Genomic DNA, 17,851 nt, shown 5'->3' on the forward strand with positions numbered 1-17,851 from the left:
ATCGGAACATGACATCCCGAGTTTTGATTATATAATGAAATGCATCTCTTGATGAAATGCTTTGATAAATATTATTTTCTCATGTTTTGTTTTGGGAACAAATTCCGCAACTCTTTCAAATCAAAAGGATTTACTCTGAAATTATTTAAAAGCATAAATGAAAATCGGTCTTTTCTGGCTGTGATTTTGGGGATGTCACATAAAGGGTAAAAAGGTCTTTTACCCTAGTTTGGACATTTAGTGTGGGTCAAATCTGATTATTGATGGATGATTATTTTGGTGAATGATAGCACGGGGATTTTAGCAGGCCAACAGCTAGAGATTCTTTCTATGAGATTCGGCAGTGCGAGGTGAGTTTCCTCACTGTGTTTAGCGGGTCGAAGGCACCAATGTTGGCCCATGGTTTGCTATGTAGGGTGCTAGATGTATGTGTGGCTCTTGCATGTGTATGTGCCTGTATGCTTACTGGGCGGGGTCTGATGGTTCTTCTGTATGCTAGTATCTAGTTATGTGTATATGTTTTGTATGTGGGCAGGGCCCGTTATGCGAGTTTACGCGGGGCCCATTATACTCAGTGGGCGGAGCCCGATGATTGTACGGTATGATATTATATTTTTGATTTTCGCATGTGTTTGTATGTTTATGTGATTATATGCTTATATGATTTGTATGTGGGCGGGGCCCATATTATGAGTTTGGGCGGGGCGCGTTATACTCAGTGGGCAGGGACCGTTATTGTAGGTTTTGAGCATTCTAACACTCCTATGGTGTACATGCAACCCTAGAAACCTTGGATCTATGTTGTATCTATGATACATGCAAGATTGATTTTCCAAGGTTCTTAACCTATCTAGCATACAAGGGAACTTTTAATCATAAAAGATAGTAAGAAAACATACCTTGTAGTGATTTGGATTCCTTGAAAACGTTGTAAGCCTAGCACCCCAAGTGTGATGCCTCAAATGTCTCACACAACACCAAATGCACTTGGAATAAACCTTGAGAGAAATGTCACACTCTTGAAATCGGTTAGCCCTCTTCTTACTTGCTTAAGTGTCCGATTTTTGTGAACGTATGGATCCGTATATAGTGTGCTACAATTAGGGTTACACCATGTAAACCCTAATTGTCATGACCTTTCATTTACATGACACATGGGTTCTATAAACACCATGGATCATCCTATGGGTTTTATCCCAACTTGATAATCCATGGAGCATTAGCCCACTATACAAGTATGGATGATTTACACAATCAACCCATATATTTAATTAGTCTTCTTTTGATCACTTAAATAATTCCAAATTAATTCTTGGTCAATACTAATTAAATAATCCTATTAATATATTAGAACTTATAATATATTAATAAACCATAAGTGTTATTTCTCTCATTTTAGTCTATCCAAATGCATGATGCCATGCAACCCAAATGGACCATGTTGATCGAGTCAAGTACATCCCATAATAGTTATGAACTTAGACACCTAATCCAACAGTTATATTTAGTAGGCAGGGCCCGTTATATGAGTTTGGGCGGGTCCCGTTATACTTAGTGGGTGGGGCCTGTTATATGTATGATATGTATGGTATGTTGTATTGTGGGGAACTCACTAAGCTTTGGGCTTACAGTTTTCAGTTTATGTTTCAGGTATTTCTGTTTTCAAAAGGAAGAGTTCGGGATGATTGCAAAGCACACACCACCTCGTTCCGCATTTTCATGATTTACTCTGATGTGATATGATGAGTGATACATTTGTTTTATTTGGAATTTTATGATGATGTTTTGGGGATATTGGTTTTATTAATTTAAAAATGAAATTTTTTGGTCTTATTTTTGGGACGTATCAATTTATTTTTTGTTTTCAAGTTTAAAATAATCTTTTAATTCTTAGAAAATATAGTTTTATCTAACCTTAACCATAAACAACTTTATCGTCTTTCCCTCTTCAAACCGAGAACCACCAACCACCACCACCTCCAAAATCCTCAACGACGACGTCGCCTTCAACCTCCACAATGTTGCTTTAACACTACATCATCAGCTCCGCCTTCAACCTCCAAAAGTGTCTTCTTTAACTTCCACACCGCAACCTATTTCCAACTCTCAATATCCACTATAGATCTCTTCGGCCCTCACCCTTCATCTTCTCTATCACCAAAATCTCTACCTCTGCCACCCCCACCTACTTCACCTCGCCTTTCTCTCTACAGAAACACTGAATTAGAAACGAAAACGATGAAGTGTTTAGGGTTTTGAAGGGTTTGAGGATTTTCATAAACAAAATTGAGATCTAATTTCTCTTTATCATCTTCAATTCATCTCTAGCCAAAGGTGTTGCAAGAAGGGGGGCAATATGTCTACATCTTCAAGAACCGATTGATACTTAGCGAAAAATTGCAACTAATGATGATAAACCTCACTGAAAAGGAGGTCATCAGAGATGGTGGCCCTAGTCCTTCCGTCACCACCTCTCTTTTGTCGGTAATACCCTTTATCGTTCCTTCGTCTATCACCATCTCTTTCTACTATAAAACTAACATCGCCACCAATTTTAGTTCCCCTTTGGCTCCACTCTCTCCTTGAGTTTTTTAACACAACCTCCAAACTCTTCATCTTCTTTTAGCGCATCCTCCATGTCGTACCTTCATCTCTGGTTCCTTACATCTCCAGCCCTACCACCTATTAAATCTCTCGTCTCTATCTCCATATTACGATGAACCCACACACCATCGCCTCTCTCTACTCCCTATCATATCCCTCTATACCCGTCATGCAAAGGGTTGGTGAAATAATTTTTATGCAGTGATTGATTTCAAGCACTTGAAATTTGATACCTTCCAAACTTTAATTGTTGTATTCCATGAACCTGAATATGTTGAATCTATATGCCCAAGTATCATTATTGAGTGACATTGCTAATAATATATGATCTTATAGGGTCAGACCTTTATCAAGTTGGCATATTTTGTATATTTATTATTAATATGGTTATTAATAAATAATATCAATTTTTGTATTTAATTAGGGAATAATTATTGTTTTGTGAAAATAATAATTATAAGAGAGTATAACTAGTTATCATTTCATATGGTATGAATTATTAAGTCATGCACAACATTTTGGACTAGTTGGATTCTTTTGTCTTATACCTAAAGACAAAGTTTATATTTTATAAACTTTAAGTTTATAAAAAAAATAATAATAGAATCCTTCTCTTTTGAAGGGTATGGTCAAAAATCTTATTTAAAGAATGGAGGTTGCTTGTCAACCTCCATACCATGTCTCTCATGCTTCTAACAGCTACAATTACTTTAGAGTATTTTAATGGAAAACCCTTACTTTGCATGAGATATAAAATTAGAGATTCATGCATGAAATTGGCTAGTTTTTTGCATCTTTTTTCATATGGCCAAAACTTGTCTTTCCCTTCCTCTTCCTATCCCTCTCTTTTAAAGTTAGTTTGGTGGTTTAAAGCTTCATTGATTTGTCTCATGTAGTGCTTATTTGAGTTAAGAACTTAAAACCTTAAGACACTCAAGAATACAAGAAGGAACTAGCATTCCAAGTTCCTTATTCTTGATGGTGGATACACATATAGAAATCATATTCTTTGATTTTTGCTATCTTCGTCAATTGTCCAAAACCAAGTAGGTTCAAAGGCTTCAAAGGGTGTCATTACTCTTTTATATTTTTTATTTCATTCTAACATATATTAATGGATCCTTGATGGTTTGGTTTTGTTCTAATCTAAAAATAAACTTGTTATTTTTGAAGTCTTCCGTTGTGGTTTTTATGAAAAACAAACTTATATTTTGTATCAAAACTCATCAGAATAAAGAAGCAATTGATCTTATTGAAGCTAAGACTAGAAATCACATCAAAATATTTGATCTAAATTCTTTTAAGGTTCTCCCACTTCGGTGTAATTCTATAGTTTCTTCGATTTTTTCACGGCGGACTTGAAAGTGGACAAAGTTCCAATCCTTTAATGGGCACTAGGGTTCTTAGGTGAAAAGTTCCAAAACCCAATTTTTCATCCTCGTGGTCGGTGAAGATTTTCGCATTGGCGATTACAATCACATCTAATGAATATATATTTCCTTCTTCATCAACAATGTAAGCCAATAAACAATTATAATTGGAGTGAGAATCGGAGCAATCCGACACAAGTCTCTCAATGTAAGATACCCATGGTGACCTACCTTGTCAATTGAAATTGAGACAACTGGTGCGATGTCGAAAGACCAAAGAACAAGCATGATGTATATGAATCTTGTAGAGGTGTGTCATCGTCCACTACTGCCATTAACTCCACAGACATCAGATTACGTAAAGACGTTCTAGTTCGATTTCTTACTGTCATCAATGAACGCGAAGGGCGAATGAGTGTGTGAATGAAGAGATAGATACGTTGAGAGAGAAAATAGTGGGGTAGGTGTATGTATTTCTTTATTATTATTATTATTATTATTATTATTATTATTATTATGTTAGTCTAAAAAAAGTAAAATAAATTAGAAAGTGCATTTTAGTCAATTCATGTGGCTTAAGGACTATCCATGAAACAAAATGAAACCACGAGAACCGTTATGTAGTTTTTCTAATAATTATATTTAATGTTATACCATTTGCAAACCACATGGAATATTTATAAAATTTGTCATTTTTATAAAGTATAATGTCTTTTCGAAAGAGAACTACAAAGAAAAGGTTTACTTTTGTTCATGCCTAACTTTCTTTTATTTAAAAATCAGTTCACTTTTAGTTTCTTATCTTTTCAGTTTGTGGTATCATTAGTTCATTACCTTGCACTTTCAGTCCCTTTGTTTAGTTCGGAAAATAAATCCCACAACACATATTAACCGTAAAGAAGAACCATAATAAATTTTCTTAAAAAATATTAGGTTGTAGACTTCAAAAACACCTTTTATAAGATTTTAGTAACAACAAATATATTACTATGATTACAAAAACTAAAATATATAAACTAACTATTATTTTCCAAAATAAAGTGATTTAGAAAACTATAGCCATTTAACCTTGTTATTTTTAGCTAGAATCTTGTATTAAGTATATAATAATAATGGTTGTTAAGATCCTAATATTGATCTTAAGATCTTCCAACAAACCAAAAAACCATCCCGATCTCACTTGGATCTATATGAAGCAAGATTTATAGTGGGATCTTAGGGGGTGTTTGGGATTACTTTTTGAAAGGAAAAGTCTTTTTTGTAAAATGACTTTTTCTAAAAGACATTTTTCCAAAAGATTTAGTTTAAAAAGTGTTTGGGATTTCTTTTTTGCTTTTTCAGCCTCAAATCTTCAAAAAGACAAAAAGTCACGTAAATATGACTTTTGAAAATGCTACTTTTTGTGTTTTGCTAAAAGTTGGTTTTAAAAGTCTTTTTTCATTTACCAAACAACTTTTAGAGTGCGTTTGGTTGTGGAAAATTGTTTCCATTTTGTATGAAAATGTTTTCAGAAAATAGGGTTGAGTTTTCATTTTCAATTTTCAATGAAAACGCGTTTGGTTGGAAATGGTGGAGTTTTCATTTTCCATCTTAGAAATTTGGAAAACTTTGGAAAACTATAAAAATCACTTTTCTAATTACATACAATTTGGAAAACTGAAAATTTTCATTTTCTTAGAAAACTTTGGAAAACTGAACGAACCAAACGCGTTTTCGAAATTTCCGATTTTCTTGGAAAATTTTCCTAGAAAACGGAAAAATTTTACACAACCAAACGCATCCTTAGAGTTTTCTAACTTTTTGAAAAAGTTAAAAGTCAAAAATTTGATTTAAAAGGAAAAACAAACACCCTCTTAAGATCCCTACTAGGATCTTAAGATCTTAACACGATTTGATCCATCCCTCTAGTTTTATTATATAGTGGAAAATGAAAATTTTGTCTATTCAACTTGAAATCAAGCATTGCAAGTGGCAAGAAGCGTCGTAGAGCATCATTAATTCATCAATTTATCAGGAATTATACATGTTACACTTATGATATTCTATTTGTGATCTTAAGACTTGAGTTATAGATCATAATGAGCTTGTTTCTTTTTGTAATTGAGATGGTTTTTTCCTAACTTTTACGGTTTACATCAACAAAAATTATGGTTCATGTTTAAAAATTTAAAATTGACTTCATATCGACATCATAAATTCGTAATCAACATTAAGTAATAATGTATAGTGCACGTCCAAGGCCTTACAAACAAATTTGAACGAGTTCATTTTGATAGTATCATCTGATCTCAATCTAATCTTACGATCATGATCTTGCAACACAAAACGATTTTAGATAAGATCTCAATTTTGACAGTCTACTGTAACCCAGAAAAAATACTCCAAATACACTTTTGATAAAGAGAAAATAAAAAAATAAGAAATAACCACAAAAAATGTTATCGTGTTTTCTTTATAACAAGCTTTTAATGAATTTTTTTAAAAAAAAATGACCTTATCTAAATGAGACATTTCGGACTACATAAAATTTGTTTCCGGTTAACTTTCTCACATCAAAAGTACATTTTGTGGCAATAAAGTATATTTCAGAATTTGGATTTTGGATATCAACTAAGAACAGAAAAAAAAATTCCAAAATTCCAAAAAAAATGTTCGAAACCGATCATAATTTCAAAAAAATAATTCTTTTTTTTTACTAAAATCTAACAAACCCTTTGAATGTGGTTTAAAGGTTCAAGATTCACGAGAGACAACTTTCAACAGTTTGTATAACATGCTTCGGTATCAAAGGGTAACGACTCCATGTTTCATATATATACATTACAAATATTAAAAAAAAAAAAAAAAAAAAAAAAAAAAGGATATCATAAAACATAAGTTTGAACATTCGATAAGCTTTTCTAACCTCATAAGACTGTGTACATGTTTGGGTATCGGAATTGTAACATTAAGCTACAATTTTATACAAGTTGTCTCCAAAAAGGATCAAAATGTGCATTTAGAACAATAGGATTGCTCCTATGATCAACACAATAACAGAAAACCCCATTGCCTGCAATCAAAAAATATACTACTCCATTAGTCTGGGCATCAACTTCCTTGTTTTAGACTTTGGAGGCAGTGTGATTTTACGGTTTTACCCTTGATTCAAGAAGTCAAGAACTAACCGCAATTGCAGAAGCAGCAAGACCTGCGCGCTCCCTAGGATCTCTCTTATAGTAGTTTCCAAAATAGAGAAATGTAGCGTAGTACCACATCAATGGAAATGCAAACCCTAGTAGGAAACTGAAAAAAGACATAAGCTAATAATAATCATGAGAACTAGGGTGGGGTAGGGTGGTTGATTTTGATTCTGTAAAAGCTGAAAAAACAAAGGATACTTACGAAAACCATCCAACTCCACAGCCAAAGCAAGGAAGAGGTTTGTCATAAATCCCTTGTTGGAAGTCATCTGCATCATCTCTAATCAGGGTATATTTGTCATTGTCATTGTTTGTTGTATAGCCTGCTTCATCAACATTTTTCTCATTTTGGTCATTTAACAATTTCCTTTTGTTGATTTTTGATGGAATGGAGATTGCTGAATTGCCTAATTAATTGAAAAGGTTGATTTTTTACCTTTAAACATCGAGAAACAGCGTGCTGAGGGCCTCAAAAGATCAAGATTCTTATCTGAAACTGATTTCATGAATTCAAGCCCATATTTTGAAACCTTTCCTTCTTCCATAGAAGCATCTGTGAAGTAAGAAAGACCCGTTTTATTATCATTGGTATTAGATTTAAGTGCTCCATTTCAAAACCAGGTGATAATCAACATATCTTCTATCTACTGGTATGATTATAAATATTTCAAGTTATGTCGACACATTTTACATTTACACCCACAACATTCCTATCTTTATTTGTTGAAATGTATATGACATCCAAAAAATGGAAACAATATAGAAAACACCAAAAAGGGAGAACACCACAAACATTGATTCAGCTTTGAGCTTAAGATAGTGAAGCAAATGCAAGTTAATAACAAGTTAAGATTGATTACTCTGATCCATTTGCACTTGTTAATGGTTTCAGGCTGCTTGCCACCAACTTCTCCCACCACCTGATTTGTATGATCAACAAATTATCCAAAAATTTAGTCCAATATGATAATCACGCTATACCCAATTCTATCATGATTGCAAGATTGTATCTGACTGAGAATTTTAACAACTTTTCACGGAAGTAAATCAAGTAACTGAAAAATTAGCCATTGCCAGATTAAAAACATTAAGAAGATGTGATTCTCTAAAGTTAATCTCAACATGAATTCAACCATTCAAAAGAGCACATAACTAACTCGAAGTTATCTGGTAAAATTTCGATTAAAACTGTAGAATTAAGTCGGTTATTCCTCTAGGTATTTGGTTGAATCATATATGACTGAAAGCAAAACCGACGATATGGTTATGCTCTTAAAGACGGATGTTGATGAACTCGTGACGAAATAAGTAGTTTTGACAAATGATCAAACTTCAACGTTCAAGATCAACGTAGATAAATTAACAAGCTAACAAAACAATTTTGGGAAATATTTTGAGAAACATCATACGAAATCAGTAGGCCAATCCAAATTTCAAGATACTCAAATCGGTTTTGATGACCATAGAGATGTTGAGCGAAGTCAGCAAGAACGAAACCAGCTGACAAAAAAAAACGCCAATTTGAATTAAGGAACACCTGTGTAACAATTCTTTGAAGATGAAATCAACAGAAGAAAGAAGAATGTTTGCCTGATGATGATTCCTGATTGTTCTTAATTTCCCTTTCGAGAGAGAGAACTGAGTGCAAGAAACGCTTCAATTCTCAGTATTAATCGATCGACTGGCGCAAGAGTACGGCAACATCCATTGACTCTCTCCTTTTCTCTTTGGTGCTTTGTCCCTTTAGAACAAACAAATGGAACAAAAAAAATCAAGTTGTGTTAGTTATTTGGAAGGAAGCAAAGAAAATCGAAAATCAAATTTTAGAATTTTATTTTTTGGTTTATTCATGCCCGTATTAATATTATATTTAAAAAGGAAATACATTTGAACCTAAGAATATATTTTTATCCATATCAATTGTAATCTTTTTTTTTTTTAAATCGATGGATCCATCAAATCTACATATACAAACAAAAATTACCTTGTCTATGATATGATATGCAGAAATAAAATTAATAGGTAAAAAAATTATAAATATATATAGTTAAAATAATTAAGTATTGTCATTGTATTGAAGTATATAGTAAAGAAAAACATCTATTATAAGTGGAAATTTGAAGAATTATAATAATAGTAATACTTATTGAATGCAATTCACAAAATATAATGCAACTAAGTATTTGTTAAAATAAATATTTATTACGAACAACGTGATCTTAATAACTTTTATCAACAGGTTAGACATAAGTAAAATCATGCATACAGTATGCTCTAAAATTAATATTATTTTTACCATTAATATAGTTAGTTGATTCTAAAAAACCTCCTTACGTCATTTTCTAATTCGAGTGTTTTTTTTCAAATTCAACCATTGTTTTCATTTTTTTAATTGTATATTAAAAGTCTCTGGATACTTAAATTAACAAAAAAAATGCTCATTTGAGTTATTTATTATTTATGTTAATTAATCCTCTTTGGATAACTTTTTGGTTAATTTTTCATTTTCATTAAAATTTTACATTTAACATCATATTTAGATTTTTTTAATTATTTTAAACAATAGTTTTGAATATATTTTTAGTTTAACATTGTACTTATGTCAAAAAATTAGATATATTATCGGAAGAACATTTTAACCGGTGTAAATGCAAGATAATAATAATAGACAAAAACTCATATATCCTCGTATTCAATGTCGTGATAAGGTATATACATTGGCCCAAAGCCCCAAACCCTCTTTTCTCGTATTTATTTAGTTACTAAAATAAAACAAAAAAAGCAGACATTATATTCCATTTCCCGTTTGCCTGTGAGTGGGACTGCCATTTGTCATGTCCCTTTAGATATAAAACTAATTAACTTATAATATAATAAGTTTTTATTGTTTAAATAATATGATTATGGCCTCAATCATCTGATTATTTAATAGTCAAATAACTACTCGTTCTAGTCAAATAATCATCTGATTATGGTTTCAACAATAGTTGTTTTTATGGATTGAATACACAACATTATATTCTGAATCTTTTATACAAACTGCTGCAGACTATTCTAGAAATAAATGAATTCCTTCCTTAAATGATAAATTGTAACATTACATGCAAAAATACTTGTCAACAAAAATGAATTTTAAGATATTGTAACAAACTAACTAATCATCCTCCTTGCTAGAATAGAATCAACTTAGGTTAGGGTTCTCCATTTCCTAATCAAAATCCTGCACAATGCTCCCCTGCAAAAAAAGCAACACAGATTTCATAGTTGAGATAAAAAAATATATATATTCTAAAAAGAAAAAAAAGTAAATAGAATAAAAGAAAGAAAGTGGCGTACCTTGATGATGGAGAGAAAGTCTGAAGGCAGAAAGAAGATAAGATTTGATAATTGTGAATTTGTGATTTATGATTTATGATATGAATGAACTGATTTTTATTAAGAACATAATTCGTATGTACAAGTAGGGTAGGGGCATTGTCCCCTCATCTTTAAATGCTACAACCGGAATTCGTGTTTTCCTAACATATAGTGAGAGACACCAGAAACCAACTAAAAACTTATACGTAGTAGTAAAACCAAAAACAAAACAAAACATTTTTTTACAAACTTCTAAGTCACTATATTTTAAATAATAATCCATCCATCCCTGGTCCCACACCCAATCGCGGGCCGCCATGTGTCCTCACCAACACTTTATCATCTTTCATCTGTGTAAATGTTTTTTATACAACATTTTTTTTTAAAAAGTTTAAACCATCATATTCAAATCCGACAAATCATCCATTGGAATCTCAAGCCCCAAAAAGTCATCATCTTGTAAAATATCATCATCGATATTCAACCATGACCCTATATCCTGCCCTTGTTCACCAAGATCATCACCAACACCAAGCACATCCATTTCCGGGAGTGGCAGATGTGAAAAGTCAAGTGGCTCCTCACAATACTCCTCCTTTTCTTTCACAATTATGCTATTTTCCAACTTAACAACCGCCGAGGGCAAATTCGTCCTTCCCACCGGACCGTTAAGAGAAGCCGTTGTTTTTTGCTTCAATTTCGTTTTCGTTTTTCTTTCCCCCTTCACGGATGCCGGGCGACCGATTTTGGGGGGACCGTTTCTTGAAATGACGCCGCTACCCTTCCCTTCTCTATCCCTCTCACTCCTCTTTCCTTTTGCACTGTTTAAAATTGTGGCTCCAAATCCCGAGGGTATTCCCGAAGAAGAAGAAGTACCCGCAACAACATCATCTAGATATAACTCTCTCTTTTTTACCCTGCTCGACCATACATCATCTTTCCCAATAGTTTGATCAGGTAAATGAAACGAATCAGAAGAATATATGTCGTGGTTGTGGTTGTGGTTGTTGTTGTTCAACGAAGGGCTTTGTACTTGTACACCTAAATTGTAAATCAAAATAATAAATACACATCCGAAATAATTATGAACAAATAAGAAAAGAAAATACCTGAAGCATATATTTTATCAAATTCGTTATCGATTTGTGTGTCGTTTAAGTGTGAAGATCTGTTATGGAACATTTCTTTGTATAAAGGCTCATTGAAGCAGCTTTTGCCTGTTGTTTCAAACTCATGGCATCGGTCAAGTGTTCGTCTCACAAAACCTAAAGCAGCTTGTTTCGCCATTTTGCTACCCACACCTTTTCCCCCGGGCCCATGTGGACCCCAACAACTCTGTTGTCGTGAATTAATATCATCAAAATCACGATTTTACCATTTCTATATATAAATAACAATTTCAATGCAAAACACTAACTTACCATGTACTTTTGGTATGCCATTGCAGTGAGTTTTTCCAGACAATGTCGTTCAAATTCCCTATACACACATATGTGGTCATGTTATAAATTAGTATCTATATATAAACAAAAAAGTCAAATTGATGTGATTTTTAATAAAATGATTCAAATCCTCACTTTTCTTGAAGCTCTCTTGTTTCATTGGTGAACTCCATAAGGTTATCAAGCAGACTTTTCTTCCTGGAAACCTATTTAACAACTAGATTATATGAGATGAATCACTCATATTTCCCAATTTTTTTAGTCTAAAAAAGATTCCCACCTGTTCGTGGTGTTTTTCTTCAAGTCGACTAATTTCTGCACTGATGCCTTCATTCCCTTTTGGTAAATCAGGCTGAACAATTAAAAAAAGGTCTTGGAATGTAAATTCTCGTTTTAGAGGGATGTAAAGAGTAAATATAAGATGAGAAAGAGAGATAGAGAACTTACCACTAGCTCTGGATAAATTCCAATACTCTGAATTTCAATAAGAAGTCTTTCATTTACCGACATGTTACTATATTGATATTCAGATAAGGTGGTGGCACTGCCAGGTGTCATTGCTAGATCTGAAAGCAGACCATTGTAGGAAGTATCAAAACCTGAATCTGGTATGGACATCACATGATTATTTATCCTATGACCATGACCACTGAAAGTTGACCGATGATTTGATTCCATATCTGTTTCAAACTCAAATCCGGATCCAGATCCATAAACATGATAATTATGTTCATCAATGTTTCCTTCTTCTGAGATTAAAGCAGCAAGAAGTCTCTGACACAGGGGAATCTGCATCTCCCCTGGACTTGCAAAATGTTCAGGGCTTCTGCTTTCTGTTCCATTAGAAAGTGCACCACCACTATCTATAACAGCAGCCTGAATACTTCCCTACAATGATAGTAAATTGTCACGTGCACGATAGCATAAGAGAAAACGGGTATGTGCACAATAGCAGCATAACTGATTATCACCTGTTGCTTTAAATACAACATGTCCACGTCAGATACAAACCCAAACAGTGGTTCCATCTGCCTCCAGAATGGGCTGGACAATGCTAGATCTGCAACCATTAATTTATCAATTAGTAATTTTTTTCAAAATAATTGTGTTCAAAAATCAAATTTCAAATAAGAAAATATAAAGAGATTGGGATTTCGAACAGTACTAGGATTAATAACCGCATTAACTGCAGCCAGAAGCTCTTCATGTCCATCATCAGATCCAACTAAAAGAAACAAAGAACAGAAAAGATAAGAAATTGTATAGGCATAATCATGACTCATGAGTTGACCAGTCAACATTTCATATACCAAGAAAATCAGCTGCTGAATTGATTGCGGTGGTATGTTTCTGACGCGTATAAGCTTTGCGGTCAGAGAGCTTCCTCGTGGGAGGCCGACCGGTTCTACTGTAAAAAATTCCACATGATATGAATTTTAATAACAAATTAATAAATATATATATATATATATATATATATATATATATATATATATATTATCAAATGTACAACCTTTCAGACTTATCAAAACCAACTCGAGCTGTTCTAAGTTGTTTTGCGGTCCCCACATTGCGAATCTTGTCAACCGCATGTGGTGCACCAGCACGCACAGAACCAAAACCCCGGCCCCCGGTTCTCCCTTGTCTACGAACACCATCACCAATATCTTCCCCATTCACAATCTTATTCTTTCTGGTTGGCAAGACTAAAGTTGACATTTTATTATGAATATTCTGTTCCCCTTTTCCTTCTTCATCACACTTCTTACCCTTATCCCTAGATCTAATTTCAGCAGCCCCAGACTCTTCACTTTCAGACAAAGTAGAAGAAGCAAAATGATCGCCTTTCGATTTGAACTGCTGAGGAGAACTTGCAAACCGTTTGGAAAACCCAGAGGGCCCACTTGGACTACCACCAGTGACATCACTCGTATCCAAACCCGGTGTTTCATCGTTATTATTAGTGGGTAAAATTGGGAGTAAATTGGTTCGTCTAGCTGTACGTGACATCTTTTGTGGTCTCCGCTCAGCCCACTGTGTGACAGGTGGCGATGATGACCGTGTTGCGGGTGTCCGTTTCCGGTTACCCGACCCAAATTGACCCGGGTTCTTGTTTGTAACTGTACCATGAGTCAACTCCCAATCATTATTAGTTGCACGTTGACCCATTGAAACTGAGGATTTCGGTACAACATTTGACCCGGATCTTGGACCTCGAGCATTCGTGTGGAGCTTTGTGCTGGAGGTGGGACTACCTGATGCAAATTCTTCACGTACATTTGACCGTTTTGTCCTTTCCTTCTCTGAACTGGTGCTTCTATCTCTTTGGAGAAGAGATGTGTTCTCAATCTCAGGTCTTGGAATGGAAGGGCGCATGACTTCAGCTTTTCCGCCTCCAGCTACTCCATTAGCAGCTCCTGGCCTATACAAAACATGCATCAGACTTAGCACACCAAGTGTTTGATAAAAAGCCAAACAGAAACTTCAAAGAGAGAGCTAATACCTGAAGCCATGGGAATCATTTAAGCGTGTGATACCATCAGGAACATGCCTTGGATGCATTCCTTGTTTGGGTTCCCTGTATCCATCAATAGGTTTTGTTGACCCTGAGCTTGGACTTGGAGAAGCATCAACTTTTATTCCAGTACGCTTCTTCTTCATTTTTGACTTTTCCCAACCATCAGCTACAATGGGCAATGATGCTCTATCCTCATTACTGGTGGGAAGTCTTAATGGTTCTTTATCTCTATCTACATTTCCAGATGATCTAGCAGGAGTGTTGGGCCGCACCTCCATTGAAGTTCTGGTTCGTTTGTTAGGAATGACGTTTTTACCCCTCTCTTCGACCTTCTGCTGGTCAAAGTCAAACGAATTTGAGAGGGAATGAGTTTGTGTGTGTGCCCCCATCTTAGGTGTCCCCATAGGCGCACGATTCAAGAGTAAGCCAGTAGAACGATCACCAGGTAAACCATCGGGCCCACGTGATCTCTTCCTAGAAGGAATACTCGGAAAAAACTTGTTGATCACTGACAGTGTCTCACTGAAGGCCTTCACTCTTTCCCTGGTAGTGTTAATAATAGAAAGAAAAAAAAGTTGAAAACTTTATACGGCTTTGATCCCAACAAAACCAAATATCCAAAAAATAATAATAATAATAAAAGAAAAAAGATACCTGGATTTGATGGTGGATTCACGTAGACCAGCTTTTAGTCGTTTGAGATCATCAGGGGAGGAATTAGGGAGCTTGGTTTTGGATGATGGTGACTCATCTGGTGAACCAAGAACAGCACTTGCAAGTCTTCTAAAATCTCCATGGCGATTAAACTTATGGTCAACAGCCATTGACTTTGGGTCAAACCGTAAGCATTGTAAAAAGTTAGTTACATCCAATTGTGTCACGGTTGAGGTGCTTCTTGACATGCTTGGGAGAGATGATAGGATTGGATTTTCCATGTTGTTGTTGTTGTTGTCACGGAAGCTTGATGATCTGTCCAGTGAAGCGGATGTGTAGGACCCACGCTGTGCTGAATTGTACAGTGGCCTATCCGGGCTAACAGTTGACAAGTCAAATTTACCAGATGATGCCATTGCATCGATTTTTTTATAACAGTCTTCTGTGTGTTACAAGACCTGTAAACACAGGTGTGCATGACAAGACTGTAGTGCCACAGCACATGGAAACAAATCCCTGCACATAATACATTCATTCCATGAATCTTGAATCTTGATCACTAGTTCATATGTGATCTTCATGAATTTGCTAATGGCAGTTGGTTAGATACAGCACACGCAGACGGAACTCCACATCACTAAGTTTTAATTCAAATGACAGGCTGATCGCTAATTCACTATTGAGCTTAATTAATGCCAATCCAAAAAAATAACAGCTTGATTGATGAATGATAATCATACTTCCTATATCTATCATCTTAACTATGTAAGCTGATCAATACATTTCCAGTAGATATTCGTTCTCAAAACCACAAATAAAGGAAGTTATGACTTAATTGCATAAAAACAAAAAGGGAACTAGTCAGTACATCAAAGCCGACTACAATACAAACTTCTGATCTCAAATTTAGCTAGGTGCTCGCAAATTAAATACATGCAATTAAACAGTTGTGTGCACCTAATCCCCACAAATCTCTGCCTATTGAAAACCCTAGAAGCCCAATCGACGCAAAAAGAAAACTACTTACAAACATCAATTAAGCAGAATCTTTGGAAAGGCGGAAGCTAAATCGGTAACACAAAATTATTTAAACGATAAACAAGATCGAACACACAAATACCTTTAGCTGTAACTGCGAATCGCGTGCAAAATTTGTCCTCCGAGGGTTTATACGAAGCTGAATCGTCTTTTAGAAAAAATTACGGTTAGGTTATTTTTGCAAAATTTGGGGATTTACCTTCTATTTTTCCTTTCTGAAAGATTCTAATAATTATAAGATGTGTTCTTGAGTTTGGGGCTCAAGAAAATCGAAGGTTCATCCGAAGCCATGGCAGCGCCTCCCCCAGTGTTATGATCGGAGATGCGTTGGCTCTACACCAAATTACCGTTTTGCCCATGGTTTGTGTTGCACGAAGGGGGTGCAACATGGGTTTAGATGATGGGTGTTATGGGAATAATGAGATTGAAGTCGGCTTGAACAGCTCAAGCCTGCCTTTTTATTTTTTATTTTACATTTACATTTTTCATTTTTCATTTTTTATTTTCTTCTTTAGGTCTTCAAATAAATATACATACATCATGTAATAAGTATTTATGTACACACACAAGAATCTAGGGCACTTAATTGCCAATATCCGTTATAGAGAAGCTTTTACAAGGTTTTAGTTCGATAACTAATTCATCGTCTATGAATTACAACAGTTTCCTACACGAGTAACATTTCTAACTTGTTAAATACATATGGATTCCTTTAAATATATCAATAATTATCCATATGCAAAGTTCACAAAAATTGGCTTTGTTCATTTAAAAATGTTTGTTTTGATTTAAAATGGAACTCATATCAAATTTTTGGTTCCCATAATTGAAACTATGGTTACAGATTTATGATGTTCTAGTTAAATTAAACCATTCTTATTCTATCACGATCTAGTTTAGTTTGAATAGATCTATAGTGAATTTCTTTTTTTATACGGATTAGGTTCATTATGTGTTTATCAAATGGAATGATTATCATCAAAACGTGTTTTGGGCCAAGTATCCTAACAAATCGGAGGGCACACCATTGTCACATCTTCAAAAGAAAGAAATCAAATTACAATGCGAAATTCAAACAAATATAATCCCCACCCCCTCCCCCCAAAAATAAATAAATAAATAAATAACTCTTCCACTTTTATTATGTAATAATAATGATGCATGGTTCTTTTAGTTATTTTTCATGCATTTGGTCATATTTTTTGGAAACCAACAATGAAGCCATGTTGCATGTGAGATGGTCATATGTAAACTAAAATTCATCGGAAAATGACTTTTTGAGGGTAACTAACTGTTTCGTTTGTTCTTATTTGGTTCTTTTTTTATACTCAATATATCATTGAACTTGTTTATGCTCATCATAACCATTTTGACCGACTTTTGACCTGTGATAGTCGGTCAAAGGGGTATGGTGAACACAAACAACGAGTTCAATGGTATATTGAGTACAAAAAAAATGGAAGGGACCAAATGAGAACAAATGCAACAGTTGGTTAACCTCTTTGATTTAAAATGGAACTCATATCAAATTTTTGGTTCCCATAATTGAAACTATGGTTACAGATTTATGATGTTCTAGTTAAATTAAACCATTCTTATTCTATCACGATCTAGTTTAGTTTGAATAGATCTATAGTGAATTTCTTTTTTTATACGGATTAGGTTCATTATGTGTTTATCAAATGG

The 17,851-nt window shown here is 34.3% G+C and overlaps 2 protein-coding genes across 6 annotated transcripts; both read right to left on the reverse strand.

Annotated features, from left to right (window-relative positions):
* Window positions 1-6,822: 6,822 nt before the first annotated feature.
* LOC111919939 (uncharacterized) lies at window positions 6,823-8,919 on the reverse strand. Of its 4 annotated transcripts, none has more exons than XM_042897707.2 (6): window positions 8,747-8,919; window positions 8,017-8,076; window positions 7,593-7,709; window positions 7,359-7,479; window positions 7,115-7,259; window positions 6,823-7,026 (listed from the first exon to the last, which is right to left on the reverse strand). In XM_042897707.2, exons 2-5 carry the CDS (start codon window positions 8,024-8,026, stop codon window positions 7,130-7,132), a joined length of 378 nt encoding a protein of 125 aa, XP_042753641.1. In that variant the 5' UTR covers window positions 8,027-8,076; window positions 8,747-8,919; the 3' UTR covers window positions 6,823-7,026; window positions 7,115-7,129. The 4 variants fall into 4 exon arrangements, with proteins under 4 accessions (XP_042753641.1, XP_023771268.1, XP_023771269.1 ...); XM_023915500.3 differs by having other exon boundaries at window positions 7,142-7,259; window positions 8,747-8,917; XM_023915501.3 differs by having other exon boundaries at window positions 7,142-7,259; window positions 8,694-8,917.
* A 1,638-nt stretch (window positions 8,920-10,557) lies between these two features.
* Window positions 10,558-16,561, reverse strand: LOC111919938 (uncharacterized). Of its 2 annotated transcripts, none has more exons than XM_023915498.3 (13): window positions 16,248-16,561; window positions 15,128-15,643; window positions 14,459-15,016; window positions 13,469-14,377; window positions 13,266-13,360; window positions 13,121-13,180; window positions 12,927-13,015; window positions 12,403-12,843; window positions 12,236-12,307; window positions 12,091-12,161; window positions 11,935-11,992; window positions 11,623-11,848; window positions 10,558-11,554 (listed from the first exon to the last, which is right to left on the reverse strand). In XM_023915498.3, the coding sequence occupies exons 2-13, from the start codon at window positions 15,541-15,543 to the stop codon at window positions 10,905-10,907; spliced, it is 3,645 nt and encodes a 1,214-aa protein (XP_023771266.1). In that variant the 5' UTR covers window positions 15,544-15,643; window positions 16,248-16,561; the 3' UTR covers window positions 10,558-10,904. The 2 variants fall into 2 exon arrangements, with proteins under 2 accessions (XP_023771266.1, XP_023771265.1); XM_023915497.3 differs by having other exon boundaries at window positions 13,266-13,363; window positions 16,248-16,560.
* Window positions 16,562-17,851: the final 1,290 nt, after the last annotated feature.

This window comes from Lactuca sativa, chromosome 8, assembly GCF_002870075.4.
Source record: "Lactuca sativa cultivar Salinas chromosome 8, Lsat_Salinas_v11, whole genome shotgun sequence".
NCBI lineage: Eukaryota > Viridiplantae > Streptophyta > Magnoliopsida > Asterales > Asteraceae > Lactuca > Lactuca sativa.